Source organism: Salmo salar, chromosome 02 (genome assembly GCF_965601325.2).
Source record: "Salmo salar chromosome 02, fSalSal1, whole genome shotgun sequence".
Classification (NCBI taxonomy): domain Eukaryota; kingdom Metazoa; phylum Chordata; class Actinopteri; order Salmoniformes; family Salmonidae; genus Salmo; species Salmo salar.
The window spans coordinates 59,241,910-59,260,103 of record NC_138292.1 but is presented as its reverse complement, the minus strand read 5'-3'; the positions used below and the strand labels follow the sequence as shown (position 1 = coordinate 59,260,103).

General features: G+C 42.9%; 1 protein-coding gene across 1 annotated transcript in view; it reads left to right on the top strand.

Moving 5' to 3' along the window:
- Positions 1-11,397, top strand: part of LOC106587111 (growth factor receptor-bound protein 2-like) — a 32,343-nt gene extending 20,946 nt beyond the window's left edge. Inside the window, exons 2-5 of the mRNA XM_014175114.3 lie at positions 594-691; positions 4,959-5,081; positions 6,158-6,326; positions 7,904-11,397. Of these exons, the coding sequence (XP_014030589.1) occupies positions 594-691; positions 4,959-5,081; positions 6,158-6,326; positions 7,904-8,089 (576 nt within the window). The 3' untranslated portion in view covers positions 8,090-11,397. The remainder of the gene's footprint in view (positions 1-593; positions 692-4,958; positions 5,082-6,157; positions 6,327-7,903) is intronic.
- The last annotated feature ends 6,797 nt before the right edge of the window (positions 11,398-18,194 follow it).

The following is an 18,194-nucleotide window of genomic DNA, read 5'->3' as shown; positions in this document are numbered from 1 at the left end:
GTAGTTGTTGTGGAATTGGTAGATTACTTGTTAGATATTACTGCATGGTCGGAACTAGAAGCACAAGCATTTCGCTACACTTGCATTAACACCTGCTAACCATGTGTATGTGACAAATACATTTGATTTGATACACACGGGAAACTGTTGAGTGTGATAAACCCAGCAGCGTTGCGGTTCTTGACACGCTCAATCCGGTGCGCCTGGCACCTACTACCATACCCTGTTCAAGGGCACTTTTGTCTTACACAATTCATGTCATAAGGCTTAAAATCCTTCTTTAACCTGTCTCCTCCCCTTCATTTACACTGATTTGAAATGGATTTAACAAGTGACATCAATCAGGGGTCATAGACTGACCAGGTGAATCCAGCTGAAAGCTGTCATGGAAAGAGCAGTTCCTAATGTTTTGTTCACTCAGTGTATGTACATGGCAATACATGAATGTAGAGGATATTTCCTTAAATGTGGCTTTCATGTACCCACTATGTCAGTGGGTTTTTATAGTGTGGTCTTAATGTTTGTCACGGCCATGCTTATAACCATTTGTGACTCTTTGACCCAGCTCTCTTCCCTCTGTTTTGTGTCTTCAGGTTTTGAATGAAGAATGCGACCAGAACTGGTACAAGGCAGAGCTGAATGGGAAGGAAGGCTTCATCCCCAAGAACTACATAGAAATGAAGGGACACCCGTAAGTATGAGCCAGCCTTCGATACCAGTTGCCCTATCTGAGCCTGCCACAAGTCCACATGAAACTGGAGAGCCAAAATGGCAGCGTTCACCTCCCCCAAATGACTTCATGTTTAACCTGGAGCTCAAAATGGGGGTATCAAACGTGAGGTTCTAATGTTGGTTCCAGTACTAGTTTGTCAAGTGTCTTTTTTCCAAAGGGCATTTATTTGTGCTAAATATCAGAAGAAAAGTAACTTCATAGACAGTTTTACTTCTCTAGTTCCCATGGTTAGAACCATTCAGAAGACACTGGAACCAGAGTCTAGCGAACTCCTGTGGCTAGGATAAATGCTCCTCTGGTCTGAAGATAAGGGGGATAAAGGTCTCCTCATGTTGCTGCTGTGGTCTGGAAGCTAGCCTGGAAGCGACCCTGCTTTCTAGATCTGATTTGTGGTTTATAGGCCTCTGAGATCCATGTGGTCGCAGGGTTGTCGGTTTGGCAACCCAGAATCCCTCATCATGTGGCGTCGTCAGTCCTGATTCCAGAGTCTGTTTCTGCTGCGTCAGACCTATTAGGTTTTCCCCCACAATCGCCCTCTGGCCCAATATAGCCTATATAGAGCTTTCTACATACCCTCTACTTAACATACAGTGCATTGGGAAAGTATACAGACCCCTTGACTTTTTCCACATTCTGTTACATTACAGCCTTATTCTAAAATGGATGAAATAGTTTTTTTTTCACTCAATCTACACACAATACCCCATAATGAAAAAGCAAAAAAAAAAGAGACATTTTTAGCAAATGTATATAGAGAAAATATCTATCATAAGTATTCAGACCTTTTACTCAGTACTTTGTTGAAGCACATTTGGCAGCAATTACAGCCTCGAGTCTTCTTGGGTATGACGCTACAAGCTTGGCACACCTGTATTTGGGGAGTTTCTTCCATTCTTCTCTGCAGATCCTCTCAAGCTCGGTCAGGTTGGATGGGGAGCGTCGCTGCACAGTTGATTGGTGGAGTGCTGCAGAGATGGTTGTCCTTCTGCAAGGTTCTCCCATCTCCACAGAGGAATTCTAGAGCTCTGTCAGCGTGACCATCGGATTCTTGGTCACCTCCCTGACCAAGGCCCTTCTCCCCCGATTGCTCAGTTTAGCTGGGCGGCCAGCTCTAGGAAGAGTCTTGGTGGTTCCAAACTTCTTCCATTTAAGAATGATGGAGGCCACTGTGTTGTTGGGGATCTTCAATGCTGCAGACATTTCTTTGGCACCCTTCCCCAGATCTGTGCCTCGACACAATACTGTCTCTGAGCTTGGCTTGGTTTTTGCTCTGACGTGCACTGTCAACTGTGGGACCTTATATAAACAGGTGTGTGCCTTTCAAAATCATGTCCAATCAATTTAATTTACCAAAGGCGGACTCCAATCAAGTTGTAGAAACATGTCAAGGATGATCAATGGAAACAGGATGCACTTGAGCTCAATTTCCAGTCTCCTAGCAAAGGGTCTTTATACTTATGTAAATAAGGTATTTCTGTTTTTTATTTTTGATAAATTTGCAAAAAAATATAAACTTTTCGGGTTGTCATTATGGGGTATTGTGTGTAGATTGAGGAAAAAATATAATTTAATAAATTTTAGTATAGGGCTGTAAAGTAACAATGTGGAAAAGGTGAAGGGGTCAAAATACTTTCCGAATGCACTGTAGGCCCTATTGTTTCAATATGGGGCACCGTTTCTAACATGCTATATTTTGTAAAGAATATGACTTCAGCCGAGCAACAGGGCTTTTGTGTAACTGTCAGATGGGAGATGGATTGTATTGTAACTGTCCTACATTTGCCCTTTCTACATAAACTTAAAGGTCACTAAATGGATCCTATTCTGAGGTAGCCACTAAATAGAGATGGATTGTACTTTATATTCTACAGACACACACAGTAGCAAAGAGGGGCTTTGTCTTGTATAGTTGTCAGCTGTGTGAGAACGCCTTCCCCACCGCTGCCACCTGTTCTCAGGGCTGTGAGGGCTCTCACACCGCAACCAATCAGAGACAGAGGGCCCTATTATAGCAGTCAGGAAGAGACTGTCCATTAGCTTTAAGGATCCTATGACTGATTGGTCAGCTGGGCCTAAATACAGGAGGGAGGGAATCACCTGCTCTATAGAGGAGCAGCTGGTGGAGGAGGGTCCATGATAGCAGGCAGGCAGATGGTGGGGCTGGATATGAAGAAAAAAAAACAGTACTCACTTCACTCTGGGTCTGGCCTTGACCTGGTTACATCCACCACGGTTGCTGTTACCATGCTGGAAAGGATCATGTCAGGAGAAGATGGCCAAGTCACAACAGTATGGTTTGGTTCGGCTCAATAGTGTGTAAAGGGCTTAGACTCCCTTATGGAAGCCTGCTAGCCGTGGATGTCAGTGTGACCACATCAAAGAGCAGCACTCCCCTACCACAAAGCAGGAAGGACCGGGATAATAGGAGGATATCCACATTATCTCTCTACACACAGTGTTACTGTTACCTCAGGGTGTTACCTCATGGAGATCAGAGCACTGTGGATGAGGGGGTTAGAGTTCTGTCATCCCTAAGCCTGTTTGCGTGTGAACACCAGGCACAAAGAATAGCATTGCTAAATACTGAAGGCTTGTGGGTTGAAACCAATGGCCCAGAGATGCTAGTGCTACCTAACAGGTCAATGTGTGTGTGTACACATGTAATGGACTGAACTTGTTCTACTCGTATCTGTCATCTTTACCCAGCCGGCAAAACTAGCCGGTGGGTATGTGACTACCGGCTTGTGACACTGTTTGAGGACTCTGCCCTGATGATGATACTGTATGTGAAACCTGGCTATATTATCATTCCCTCATGAGGAACAGCTGGAGTTGATCAGGTCCTCTGGCTTTGTCATGTTGTCTGAGCTCACAAACGAACAAGCTAAGCGGCTTAGCGCTAGCACTCACCTGCACTGACATGATCTACTGCAGAGGCTGTGGCTATTGGCTAAGCCAAGGGTATGCTATCGCTAAGATAAGCTACAGTATATGGTAAGGCTAAGCTATATGGCTAAATTAAGCTATATAGATAAAGCTCAGGGTGTGTATGCTTTCACTGGAGATAGAGGCAAACATTATGTGTTGCAACACCTTTGTTGGCACATTGTGACATAACACCTTTATCTAGACAGTAAAATTCCACACCTGACGAGTCACAGAAGGAAAGGGAGGTCCCACACACCATCACACACTACACCCATGCGGAAACACACACACACACACACACACCACAGTGACACACACACACACAGTGACACACAGTGACACACACACACACACACACACACACAGTGACACACACACACACACACACACACACAGTGACACACACACTCTGTATGGAGTATCCATGGGGGTTGGTGACTGACCGCTGGTATTGGGCATCAGTCAGGGCCAGACAGTCAGGGCCAGACAGTCAGGGCCAGACAGTCAGGGCCAGACAGTCAGGGCCAGACAGTCAGGGCCAGACAGTCAGGGCCAGACAGTCAGGGCCAGACAGTCAGACTCCCTTATGGAAGTGTTTTGTTCAGACAGTCCGAGCCAGACAGCCAGAGGAGTAGGTAGCAGGTGCGGTTGGCATGGCAGCACACAGAGTTGTCATTGTCTCGGCCCAAGGCTCCACCAGTTTTTTATTTTTTTTATTTTATCAGACCAGGAACCTCCCTGTAATTACAACCTACTAGGACAAATGCAAAAAGACAAATTAAATGGCTCACCGGTGCTCACTTACTGCATTGATTTCATTCTATTTGGCATGCAAAATAGATGTGATATTCTGATTTTGACATCATTGTTTAGTAGTGTTATTGGTCACTATGCACTTCACTCACTCCTCCCCCACAGACACAACAACCACTACAACTGTCAATAACAGGGGTCAGGTTTGAGGTCACGCTCTGCTTAAGGCCATGTTCCCATGACATTGAGTCACGCCTATGACCCTACGCCTTGAGATTACTCAAAAGGTCAACGCTAATTACCTGCCGCAACCACGCCACAATCAAATTCTGATAAGTGCTGGTTTTCCTACAAATTAAGAAGGAAAAACCACCCAGCTTCGTAGGGCTGGTTGAAACAATGTCATTTCAACCAGTTTTGCCAGCACAATTTTTTTCTAATTAATTTGCAGTAAAACAGCACTTGTCACCGTTACTTACAACTTGTTTTTATATAATTTTTAATGAGTTATTAAAGTGTTTTGTTCTGATTTGTTGTGTCCCAGGTGGTTCTATGGTAAGATCCCCCGGGCGAAGGCAGAGGAGATGCTGAACAAACAGAGGCACGATGGGGCCTTCCTCATCCGAGAGTCGGAGAGCGCACCGGGAGACTTCTCCCTCTCTGTCAAGTATGTCGCACGCACGCACACACTCAGTTTTATTTAACCTTTATTTCATTTCAGTTCAATCGTATAACTCATCGACCGATCATATCCGTTTTCACTTTTTTATTACTTTCAAAAATTAACTTTTCTCCAATATCAGTCCTTCATTTAATTGTTTTTTTTTCTAACTCTGTGCTAAGTGCTTCCTTTCTCAAGCACAGCTCCCATCTTGGTTTGCGAGGGTGGCGTCTAGCCAGCTTGACCTGGGAAGTACTGACTGTTCTAAGTCAGTGACTGGCCACCCTGTTCTCACTCTAGTCTTTATGTAAAGTCGCTGTGCAGATCTACAGATCCATATCAAGTTAATTGGCTGTGTCATCTCTGACTCACCTGGGGCTAATCAACAGTTATCTGCTACTAAAGCACTTTGGTCTCTGTCAGATGGCTCCGGTGTGGGCGCTGCTGCCTCTTATCAAAGCTTTGCAAGCTGGCACTTTCCCTAGTCCCAGGCTGTGTCTGCAGTAAATAAGTGAGTGTGTATGTGTGAGAGAAATGGAACCTTATTCCCTTTGTCCAGGCCAAAAGTAGTACACTGTGTAGAGAATAGGGTGCCATTGTGGACACAGACTCCAGTTCAGCACTTACAGTAGGTGACAGAATAGAATATTATTATTGTCGCTACTGCTACAGTTGCACTGTCCTAGTATCACAGCTGTGTACCAAACAACTGTCCCTGTCTAATGCAATCTAATGAAGTATATCTTCTTCTGTGTCAAAATCCCAAACTCATGATATCACGCGGAGAGAAGGAAACTGGGCCATCTGGGCTTAAATCATTCATGACAGCGCTGACACAGATGGTTATGAAACGATTGCCCATGTGATGTAGACTTAACAGTGTTTTGACTGCTGTTCTCAGATGGTTACCACGGTAAATGTCATCACTCACTTTCTGTTTATTCTATACTTATATCCCCCTTCTTCTCCTCCTCTTCCTCCTCCGCCACAGGTTTGGTCATCACAGATCTGAAACGGTAGTAGGATGGTCACCTTGTTTAAACTTAACCAGTCACTTCTAGATCTATGCTACCTCTCCCCAGGTTTGGTAATGACGTGCAGCACTTCAAGGTCCTGCGTGACGGGGCTGGGAAGTACTTCCTGTGGGTTGTCAAGTTCAACTCTCTCAACTCCCTGGTGGACTACCACCGTTCCACCTCTGTGTCCCGCAACCAGCCCATCTTCCTCAGGGACATCGAGCAGGTCCCACAGGTGAGGAGGGACACACACACACACAGGGACACACACACACACAGGGGACCCTCATCGATCATATCAGTTTTCCCTTTTTTATTACTTTCGAAAAGCCGCTTTTCTCCTAAATCACTCCTCCTTTTACCTTATCAGTAATCACAAATGTTATGTTTATTCTGTCCTTATCTCCCGCTTCTTCTACTTCTTCTCATCCTCGTCCTTCTCCCCCCCCCCCTCCCCCAATACACACACACAAATACATGTACACACAGATACAGTGCCTTCAGAAAGTATTCACACCCCTTGACTTATTCCACATTTTGTTGTTAGCGCCTGAATTAAAAAGTGTATTACATTTATTTTTTTCCTCACCCATCATTCACACAATACCCCATCATGACAAAGCGAAAACATGTTTTTAGAAACGTTTGCAAATGTGTTCAAAATACTTGTGTTCAAAAGTCAATACTTTGTAGAAGCACTTTGGCAGCGATTACAGCTGTGAGTCTTTCTGGGTAAGTCTCTAAAGAGCTTTCCACACCTCGATTGTGCAACATTTGCCTATTATTATTTTCAAAATTCTTCAAGCGCTTGGTGGTGGTTGGTCATTGCTAGACAACCATTTTCAGGTTTTGTCATAGATTTTCAAGTAGATTAAAGTAAAATCTCTAACTTGGCCAATCTTCCAATAGATACCCTTTGCGAGGCATAGGAAAACCTCCCTGGTCTTTATGGTTGAATCTGTTTGAAATTCACTACTTGACTGAGGGACCTTACAGATAATTGTGTGTGGGGTACAGAGATGAGGTAGTCATAAAACAAAACACTATTATTGCACCCAGATTGAATACATGCAACTTATTATGTGACTTGTTAAGCAAATGTTTACTCCTGAACTTATTTAGGCTTGCCATAAAAAAGGGGTTGAATACTTATTGACTCAAGACATTTCAGCTTTTCAGTTTTAAATGGGTTTGTAAAAATGTCCAAAAACACAATTCCACTAACATTATGGGGTATTGTGTGGACCAAAAAATATCTAAATTTCATCTATTTTAAATTCAGGCTGTGACACAACAAAATGTGGAAAAGGTCAAGGGATGTGAATATTTTCTGAAGGTAATGTATGTATACACACATCATACGGAATACCAGGGAAATCCTCATCTCTGACAATCGTTTAATGAGATTGCATCACGTAATCTCATCTAAGCAATCATGCAAAAACACAGCTTAGCCGATTACCAGTGAACTACAGTTCACTAAGCAATTTTGCAGACAAATAGCTTAATTCACTATGGTCTCCATGTTGGTTATGAGACAAATATACAAGTAGAAGTGCAATACAATTGGTAGTTGGAATACAGGGTCATGTTCATTAGGCACCAAACAGAAGAAAACTCACTTTAACAGAGGGTCTACTACACAACACAGACCAGTACGAAACACAAATGTTCTATTCCTTTGCAAAGCATTTTAAAACATTATCCGTTGCGTGTCCTAATGAACACGATCCAGGACTATGTCTTGGCTAACCTGCCCGACTACCCTCATCACGTATTCTAACCCATGTGTTTCTCCTCTCGTCTCGCCAGCATTCAACGTACGTGCAGGCGCTGTTTGACTTCGACCCTCAGGAGGACGGCGAGCTGGGCTTCCGACGCGGCGACTTCATCCAGGTCCTGGACAACTCCGACCCCAACTGGTGGAAAGGCGCTTGCCACGGCCAGACGGGCATGTTCCCGCGCAACTACGTCACGCCAGTCAACCAAAACATGTGATCATGTCAACCAAAACATTTGATTGGCTAAATGAATAATGACATGCCCCCCCCCCCCCCCCCGTCCCACATTGGCACATTTACACCCCCTCAGGACTTTGAGGGACACTTCAGAAACACAGACCTAAATGAAGAATGGGAAGAGGAGCAAAAACCCTGCAAAGACACAGAGCGAGAGGCAGATTTCATTACTCAGACTCTACAGTTCACTGTGGATTCTTTGATGCAATGAGGGAGACACACGGAACAGAGAAGCATTACAAAGGAACCTAAGTTGAAGTAAAAAAATAAATAAAAAACACAAGGGATCCGGCTATAGCTCGACTCCGGCATCGGCCTCCATTCCTATACCTTCTTTGTTTTCTTTCTTTACGCATGACATCACCATCCTATTAGACAAAGACAATGAGGAAGATGTCAGAGACCAAAGACTCTAGTCTAGTGTGTTATTCATATCAACCCAGCTTTGGGCTCTCAGATGGACCATGGACTGGAGAGAAATTCTATTGTTATCGATGTGTATGTATATCTATAAATATTTGTAGTTTGAGCCTGTTTTAGTGGGTTTTTTCTCCATTCATTTACTTGATTTCTTCCCTATTTGTAGGCCTACATATTGTTTTCTAGGATCATATTCATTTGGTACCAAATGGAAGGAAACAGATCCAAACAGGGAGGAACTACCTGAACTGAATAAGAAACACAAATTTTTGTTTTTCGTAGCAAAATGTTTTGTTACGTTTTGAAACTGTGTGCACTAATTAATATGACCCAGATCATGCACAGAGTCTGAGACAAGAAGCTAAATGGTTTTCATGTGATCGGGAGTTATTCAATACAGGAATAATATTTAAGGCGGAAATCTAATTTGGAAAAGGATTTCTACTTTGTTCTGGTATGAAAGCGGAAGCGCGGCTATCAGCTGGAACAAATTGTCCTTTTTTTACCCGTTTAGACATGTAGGCGCTTTCTGCATTCTTAAATGTAGCCATCTTTCTCAATAAAATCAGAGACCATGGTATAGAGTTTTATGTCCATCCGCAATCAATAGACTTAACTGATGATGGGGCTGATTCAATATGACCTAAATGTAGCTAAATTAGGTTGTACGGGTTCTTTATGGAGATAGCTAGTGGTTGACTGGGTTGAAACGGCAGTATCCTTATCATTAGTTCTATGAAAGAAGGTATTGGATAGTGAACAGATGAGATCGCTACACTCACTGATTTCACCCTGCGTTTGTGGAAGTTGGGTAGTGCCTTTTCCATCTCTGGTGATTTTTGTCTCTCCAGGTTGACCAATGAGCGCTTTTTAAGCAGCAGATCGCAGAGATATGGTGACCAATACAATGTCTCCATTCTCCACACATGCCAGCCATTGGTTAGGGGCTACCTTATGGAAACCCCAGTCTGAATCTCAAAAACCCATCTCAGCTTCGCAGTCTCTTCTGTCTCACTTCCAAGTATGATAATACGATGAAAGAGAAACAATGTTTTGTGCCAGAGGGTAGTGTTACCCTTGAGAAATGACTAAATGGTTTGATGTAAATGTGCAGTGTGGATCTATGTTTTCAACAGAATGACATGCGTATGACAAAGTCTTGTTTTGTCTGATTATGGGACGTATCAAAAGGGCATTTGGAATTCTATGAGATTAGATGCGAACACATCTGCTGGTTTGGTTGTGTCTAAAGGGGGACGTTTTTGACAGCGGGCGAGAAGAAGTCACAGAAACGGTAGTTTAGCATTTCCTGAAAGAGGGGACATAAAGTGCTTGATCTGGGCAACATGTTCAGTATTCATCCTTCAGTCAGTGTCTGCTTGTGACGGAGGCAGAATGGAATCCTCCATCTTGATAAAGAGATTAAAGGACCAATGATGCTGCCAAACTGACTCTAGATCAGGACGACAAGCGCAACGGGTGGGTCATTGACCACTATTGAACTGTGTCCACAACTCTCTACTTTGGACCTTTTTGAGAATCTTGAAGAGGACCTCAAATGCAAGGAATTCCATATGATCTCTCCTCCACTCTGCTTGTTATTCCCTATCTACACTCTTTGATTTGAAAAACTACTCGAATATGCTTTATGGTTTCTTGACGTGAAATGGCTGAAATACACAGAGGCAGGTCTGAAGGGAATATGCAGGGAGTGGACCATGCAAGTTTTTTTTCAATGTTATTTCTAGCCTGCAATGAACTGCAATGAGCCATTCCAATGAACTGATACTCCGATTGACTTGCAGGTGTTTGAAAATGCAAGGGCACGAGAAGCCTTGCTTACGTGGTTTCTCTATGAACTGTAGCCTGGCTGTGTGTCACCTTGCTGTTGTTGCAAAGCCCCCCCCCCCCCCCCCCCCACCCCCCAATCAAAGTTCAGTATGTCACACTATGTTAAAAAAAAAAACTTTAAAAAACACTAAAGTGTGACGCGTGTGTGTATTTTCTGTACGAGACAACTATTTACATATTCAAGTGTGTCTGTATTCTCAGCCAATCATATGACATGTATGACCCTGAAGTTTTCCTGACCATCTGATCTGGAGTATTTCCAAGTCATGTCACGTGTTCAGGGAAAATTCCTGGCCCTAGACCTTATGCGATTGCAAGGGTCAATGTTTCTGCAGGTTTTAGAGTTGAGACTGGTACCCTATTGGTTGACACTTGGCCTAGTTGAACCAGATTGAACGCTGCGTTCAGCATTCAGTCTGTGCTACCAGGCTAGTTGACGCTACCAGACGGTGGATTTCGCTGCTCTCAAGGGGGCTGATAAATAGGACCCAGTCCAAAACATTGATGTCTAATTACGCTGTCTCTAGGTTCCTGGACAGCCTTGCACTCTCCCGTGGTCATTATTTACACTCTCCTCGGTCATTCATTACAGTGCGAAGGTTGCCGGCAAGTGTACCACTCATTAAGCCTAGTTAAATACGACACAACGCCGCACTCAGCACTCACTATTGTGTCACTTCGGTGACGACAGTCTGCTACCAGTATCATTCTGTGGTATATTTCCTCGTTCGCTCAATTGCAGCCGTCTGACTCACGTTATTCCAGAGTGGTATCATACAGTGGTTGACACCTAAGACGATGTGATTGTTTACATTATGCTGGAAAGTTTTTGTATGTCTGTCTATCTGACATGGTTGCTTTTGTCATTTCATGATGTGCACGTATTAAAAAACATTTTTTTTTTACATTTCCGTTTTCAAACTGGAGGATGATGTCCCCTGATGTCTGTCACAGCATTTGATTTCCTTTGAACGTAGATAGACAACGACAGAATAATAAAACGATCACTCTGAAGAAGCTACTGTTGTGACGTTGGTTACTTCTTGCTGTCGTGCATACTGTATGTTTCACATTACAACAATCCACATTTTCTTATGAGCAAGTTTTATGCATAGAATTGAGAACATTATGGGCTCGTACCCCAGACACAGATTAAGCCTAGTCATTAAATTCAAAACTCTTTTCAATGTATATTCTCCATTGAGAATGCTTTTTAGTCCAGGACTAGACTTCATCTGGGAAACTGGCCCTATATCTCTATGGTTACTCCACTAACTACTTCAGCGCTTGAGCACAACAGAGTTCCTACAGAGAGCATGGAGGAGCAATGTAGTAGATTGGATGTGGACCCTTATCATGGGTCATGTTTGGTTACACTCAACACCACACACTGTGACGCAATGTTTCAAAAGAGAAAGGCTGATTAACTGGATGACATAAGTAGTCAGATAATATGCCCAAGTCCTTGGCTTCCCTTGGCATCCATGAATACATGCCACTGCCTCTACCTGGAGTGTATGTAATAGAGATTGTCTCTCTCTGGGTTGGGAGGGGTTGTCTCACTCATCCTGCTGTCAGTCATACGTATGACCCATCTCCACATCAAAGTCAGTGTTTGGGGTGTAGGAGCCACTTCTCCCTGACATTAACTTCCTGTCTGAAACGCATGCAAAACCACTTCCGCTGCCTCACACTGGTTTCTTTGTACACCGGCCTGCTCTAATCTAATCTGAGGTTTTGATCTGTGTCTGTTAGACTGTGCTGTTCTTGGCACACCCCCGCTCAGTGTGTTCACAGGGACGAGGATCCATGGGAAGTTACTCACCTAAACAGGAGAGAAGTAAATGTTGAAGAGGTTAACTGTTCTAGCCCAGTGCTCTAGTAGTCAACTATAGTGGAAATGTGACATGCTGTCTATGATGTACATGCATTTGCATCATGGTACCCATACTATACTTGCATAATGAATGACCCAATATCCCTATCTAGCGTTTTGCTCTTGTGAGGCTTTGGTACTCTGGCTCTTTCTAGTAAGGCCGGCAGGTGGTCATAGATTATATACTGTTATTACCGCCATCTGCTGGCAATACAACAATTACAGTACAAAAACAACAGAACACCAACCACAGCGACAACAGAAAACGTTTAACTGGTAACTAATTAAGTGAAATCTATTCTAAAAACTGTAAAAAGATAACAATATATTATGAATCCTGTGTTTTTGTGCACCCCCCCCTAAAAAAACACTACTGCCTATCTCCCAAGAGGACACACCGCATGTGCAATGCTCACCAGCATCAATCTGCGGGAAGAAGGGGTGCTGAGGGTGCAGCAGCACCCCCTGAAAAATCTGAATAAAACACATATATACACATACATACAGTACAAGTCAAAAGTTTGGACACACGTACTCATTCCAGGGTTTTTCTATATTTTGACTATTTTCTACATTGTAGAATAATAGTGAAGACATCAAAACTAAGAAATAACACATATGGAATCATGTAGTAACCAAAAAAGTTTTAAACAAATCAAAATATATTTTATATTTGAGATTCTTCGAAGAAGCCACCCTTTGCCTTGACAGCTTTGCACACTCTTGGCATTCTCTCAACCAGCTTCATGAGGTAGTCACCTGGAATGCATTTCAATTAACAGGTGTGCCTTGTTAAAAGTTAATTTGTGGAATTTCTTTCCTTTATGCATTTGAGCCAATCAGTTGTGTTGTGACAAGGTAGGGGTGGTAAACAGAAAATAGCCCTATTGGTAAAAGACCATGTCCATATTATGTCAAGAATAGCTCAAATAAGCAAAGAGAAATAACAGTCCATCATTACTTTAAGACATGAAGGTCAGTCAATCCGTAAAATTTCAAGAACTTTGAAAGTTTCTTCAAGTGCAGTCGCAAAAACCATCAAGTACTATGATGAAACTGGCTCTCATGAGGACCGCCACAGAAAAGGAAGACCCAGAGTTACCTCTGGTGCTGAGGATAAATTAATTAGTTACCAGCCTCAGAAATTGCAGCCTAAATAAATTAGGCCTTCATGGTCAAATTGCTGCAAAGAAACCACTACTAAAGTACACCAATAAAAAGAAGAGACTTGCTTGGACCAAGAAATACGAGCAATGGACATTAGACGGTTGGAAATCTGTCCTTTGGAATGACGATTTTTGGTTCCAACCGCAGTGTCTTTGTGAGACGCAGAGTAGGTGAACGGATTATGTCCGCATGTGTGGTTCCCACCGTGAAGCATGGAGGAGGTGTGATGGTGTGGGGGTGCTTTGCTGGTGACACTATCAGTGATTTATTTTGAATTCAAGGCACGCTTAAACAGCATGGCTACCACAGCATTCTGCAGCGATATGCCATCCCATCTGGTTTGCGCTTAGTGGGACTATCATTTGTTTTCCCACAGGACAATGACCCAACACACCTCCAGGCTGTGTGAGGGCTATTTGACCAAGAAGGAGAGTGATGGAGTAACATGGCCTCCACAATCACCCAACCTCAACCCAATTGAGATGGTTTGGAATGAGTTGGACCGCAGAGTAAAGGAAAAGCAGCCAACAAGTGCTCAGCATATGTGGGAACTCCTTCAAGACTGTTGGAAAAGCATTCCAGGTGAAGCCAATGACGTTTAGGTATCTGCCTCCAGCTCTATCAGTAATACATACCCTAATATATAAACAATAAAGTACATACGGGTGACTTATTGCACATTCTGGTTATTTGTCAGATAGCAGAGATGGTTGCGTCCATGAGGGAAGTTGGTGAGAAGAATGAGGAGGGCAACTGTATAGATACTGCCGAGCTGGAGAAGGCTGAAGCCAAAATCAAAGAGCTCCAGAGGCAGCTGCACAGGAAAACCTCCATAGAGAGATTCCAGGGAAGTGCTGGTGATATATGGTTTTACACCGGACTGCCGGACTACATGACCTTTCTGAACTTATACGACTTCCTCCGACCAAAGCGAAGTGGCCAGCTGCACTACTGGGGCTCTGTTTTCAAAGGGAAGCTGGCAAAAGATGGCCAAGAGTTGGGGAGACACAGAAAGCTTGGTCCCATGAATGAACTGTTCCTGGTCCTCTTCGTCTCCGAGTGGGACTTTTAAGGAGGGACCGTTGCTGACTGCTTTGGCGTTTCGGTGCAATATCATGTATCATCGTTTCAAGCAACTGCCCAGTCGGCAGTTTGTACAGAAGCGTATGCCTGTCGCAGTCAAGACAGCATACCTGAACTGTCGAGTCATAGTAGACTGCACAGAGGTTTTCATTGAAAGCCATCCAGGCTTGCCACACAGTCCTGCACCTGGTTCAACTACAAGAACCATAACATGACCAAGGCCTTAGTGTGCATTGCACCTCATGGCTCCGTTATGTACAAGTTTGATCTGTATAGGGGGGCAACCTCTGACAGACAGGTCTTTGGGGGGAGTGGATTACTGGACATGCTGGAAGCAGGGGATGGGGTACTGGCGGATCGGAGTTTTGACATTCAGGACTTACTTGTTTCCAAAGGAGTCCGTGTCTCTGTAGCACCATTTGTGAGGGGGAAGTCTCAGTTCACTGCTCCAGAGGTGTGTGACACCCGTCGCATTGCTCAGCTACGGATTCATGTTGAACGTGCCATTGAACGGGTAAAAAACTTCTCCAGCAGCAAGTTCCCATCAGCATGTGCTCAGAACTGAATGAGATCTGGCACATATGTTGTCATCTGACCAACTTTTTCCCCACCCCTGGTTTGAATGGCCTGGCGTGGTGTGTGTTTGTGCTGTCGTGTTCAAGTCGGGCCGCTGTCTTTCTGGCACAGACACTCCTCCTGGCTTTCCTGTCTCTCTCGCACTGTCTGTCCAATAATTAGTATGTAATTGAGCATACATTTCCTTAAATTTCAAATAGAAAAAGGTATCTGTTATAAGTGTGTATTTGAACATAAAATCACCATCAACATGGAAGACAATTTAAGTGTATATCATTTAGGTACAGCTCACATTTTTTGGGAACAAGATTTCTGGGCAAGCAAGTATTTTCTTTTGTATGTTAAATGTTCTAACTATCTTAGTGTTTATGGACATTTAAAGCATAGTAGTGGTCATTCACATTTTCCTCTTTGATTATATGCTATTAATGCACATGTCACTTCAAATGTCTTGGAACCATTAACCCTTTCCACTATCACGGGAATTGGCATATATGGATAGGCCTAAATTGAAATGTTTCAAACAGAAGAAATATGAGAAGCACAGAAGCAATTGAAAGGGAAGTTTAGAGATTATGGGAAAACTATTAGACCAAAGGTGGAAGACAACAGTTCACCTGACACAAGACTGAATCCAAACATTACACTGTTGATTTTATGTGCATTGTCACATATTTGTATTTATTATGAATCCCCACTACTCTTCCTGGGGTCCAGCAAAATTAAGGCAGTTTAAACAATTTTAAAACATTACAATACATTCACAGATTTCACAACACACTGTGCCCTCAGGCACTACCACATATCTACAGTACTAAATCCATGTGTATGTATAGTGCGTATGTTATTGTGTGTGTGTGTGTGTGTGTGTGTGTGTGTGTGTCTGTGCCAATGTTTGTGTTGCTTCACAGTCCCCGCTGTTCCATAAGGTGTTTTTTTAATCTGTTTTTTTAAATCTAATTTTACTGCTTGCGTCAGTTACTTGATGTGGAATACAGTTCCATGTAGTCATGGCTCTATGTAGTACTGTGTGCCTCCCATAGTCTGTTCTGGACTTGGGGACTGTGAAGAGACCTCTTGTGGCATGTCTTGTGGAGTATGCATGGGTGTCCGAGCTGTGTGCCAGTAGTTTAGACAGACAGCTCGGTGTATTCAACATGTCAATACCTCTCATAAATAAAAGTAGTGATGAAGTCAATCTCTCCTCCACTTTGAGCCAGGAGAGATTGACATGCATATTATTAATATTAGCTCTCTGTGTACATCCAAGGGCCAGCCATGCTGCCCTGTTCTGAGCCAATTGCAATTTTCCTAAGTCCTTTTTTGTGGCACCTGACCACACGACTGAACAGTAGTTAAGGTGTGACAAAACTAGGGCCTGTAGGACCTGCCTTGTTGATAGTGTTGTTAAGAAGGCAGAGCATCGCTTTATTATGGACAGATTTATCCCCATCAAAACATATTGAGTTTCTATGTATGCGGATGACTCAACACTATACACGTCAGCTACCACAGCAACTGAAATGACTATAACACTTAACAAAGAGCTGCAGTTAGTTTCAGAATGGGTGGCAAGGAATAAGTTAGCCCTAAATATTTCTAAAACTAAAAGCATTGTATTTGGAACAAAACACTCACTAAACCCTAAATCTCAACTAAATCTTGTAATAAATAATGTGGAAATTGAGCAAGTTGAGATGACTAAACTGCTTTGAGTAACACTAGATTGTAAACTGTCATCAATATGTTTTGACCTTGACAGTTTACAATCTAGTGTTACTCAAAGCAGTTTAGTCATCTCAACTTTAGTCATCTCAACTTGCTCAATCAGTGGTCAGGACATCTTGGAGTGGAGTATCATATCCTTGTAATGGGAGGGACCAGGCTCATCCAGGACATTCACAGGCTGGAATGCATTGTCAGTCAGGGTCTCTGCCAGCTGAAGGCCAGTTTTTGTTGCCTCTAACCTTGTCACAAGGTCTTTAATGTCTGCTGTGGTAAGGTTAATGTCTGCTGTGGTAAGGTTAATGTCTGCAGTGGTAAGGTTAATGTGTGTGGGGCGTAAGGCACAGTAACCCATTTTTATTTTATTTAGTTGTTTTGCCCCATCAGTGTTCGTCTCTATCCCTGTCATGTCTCTTAAATACAATGTCACTCTGCTTTGTTGCTTCCTTGGTGTCCTCAGGAGGGATGTTCTTTTGTGACAGGTTCTGGTTGCAGTGCCCCTCTACACTGACCACACAGATGCAATAAGCAGCAAGGAGAGAGCCACCAGGGCAACACGAGGCGCTTCTCTTGTTTTCATTGATGACAATACCTCTCTGCCTTGATAAGCACTACATTACTCTTTTCCATCTTTGAAAAACGTGGATCCATTTGCCTTATTAGGTCAGGTCAGCTGCTCTACGGTACTAGCTATGTTTATGTAGATACCGTGTGTCCGCGAGAGATGACGGCAAAGATGACAAATTCTGCTCTGGTGGTGTGGAGGTAGACCCGCTTGTAGCCAGCCTACAATGGCCATGCGTGCTTCAATTAGAAAAATCAGACTTTCGTAAACTCTTCTGGTTAAGTGATTTGGTTGTTAATCAGATCTAATAAATAATATCACATAGTGGCCACTGCCTTTGACATTAGATCATATTGGTCAACCTTTGAAAGACGAAGTAACGTTAGAATCCTCGTAAACAAATGCGGCGTCATTTTGGCGGAAAGTATTACCCCATGATACGTTTAGTTCGATTTAACGTTTGCTACGTTGAGGAAGGGTTTGTGCTGAACGACCCGATTCCCTAAAACTTCCTTGTACGGATGTGTTATTATCAGGTTTATCTTGACTGATTTGCGTATATATATATATATATATATATATATTTTTTTTTTATTTTTTTTTTGTATAATCAAGCATATGTTTATTTTCTTACCTTTTAATCAAGTCTTATTAATGAAGATGTCTTATTTCACTAGCGTAGCCTTGGCCGATGTTGGTTGTTCACAATTTGAATCAGTCATTTTTCTACATTGCGTGAATATTTTATTTTGTAAAACGGTATTGCTGTTAACATTTGGAAACTGAAACCATTAAAGCTTGAATCCTTGGTTAAAACAATAA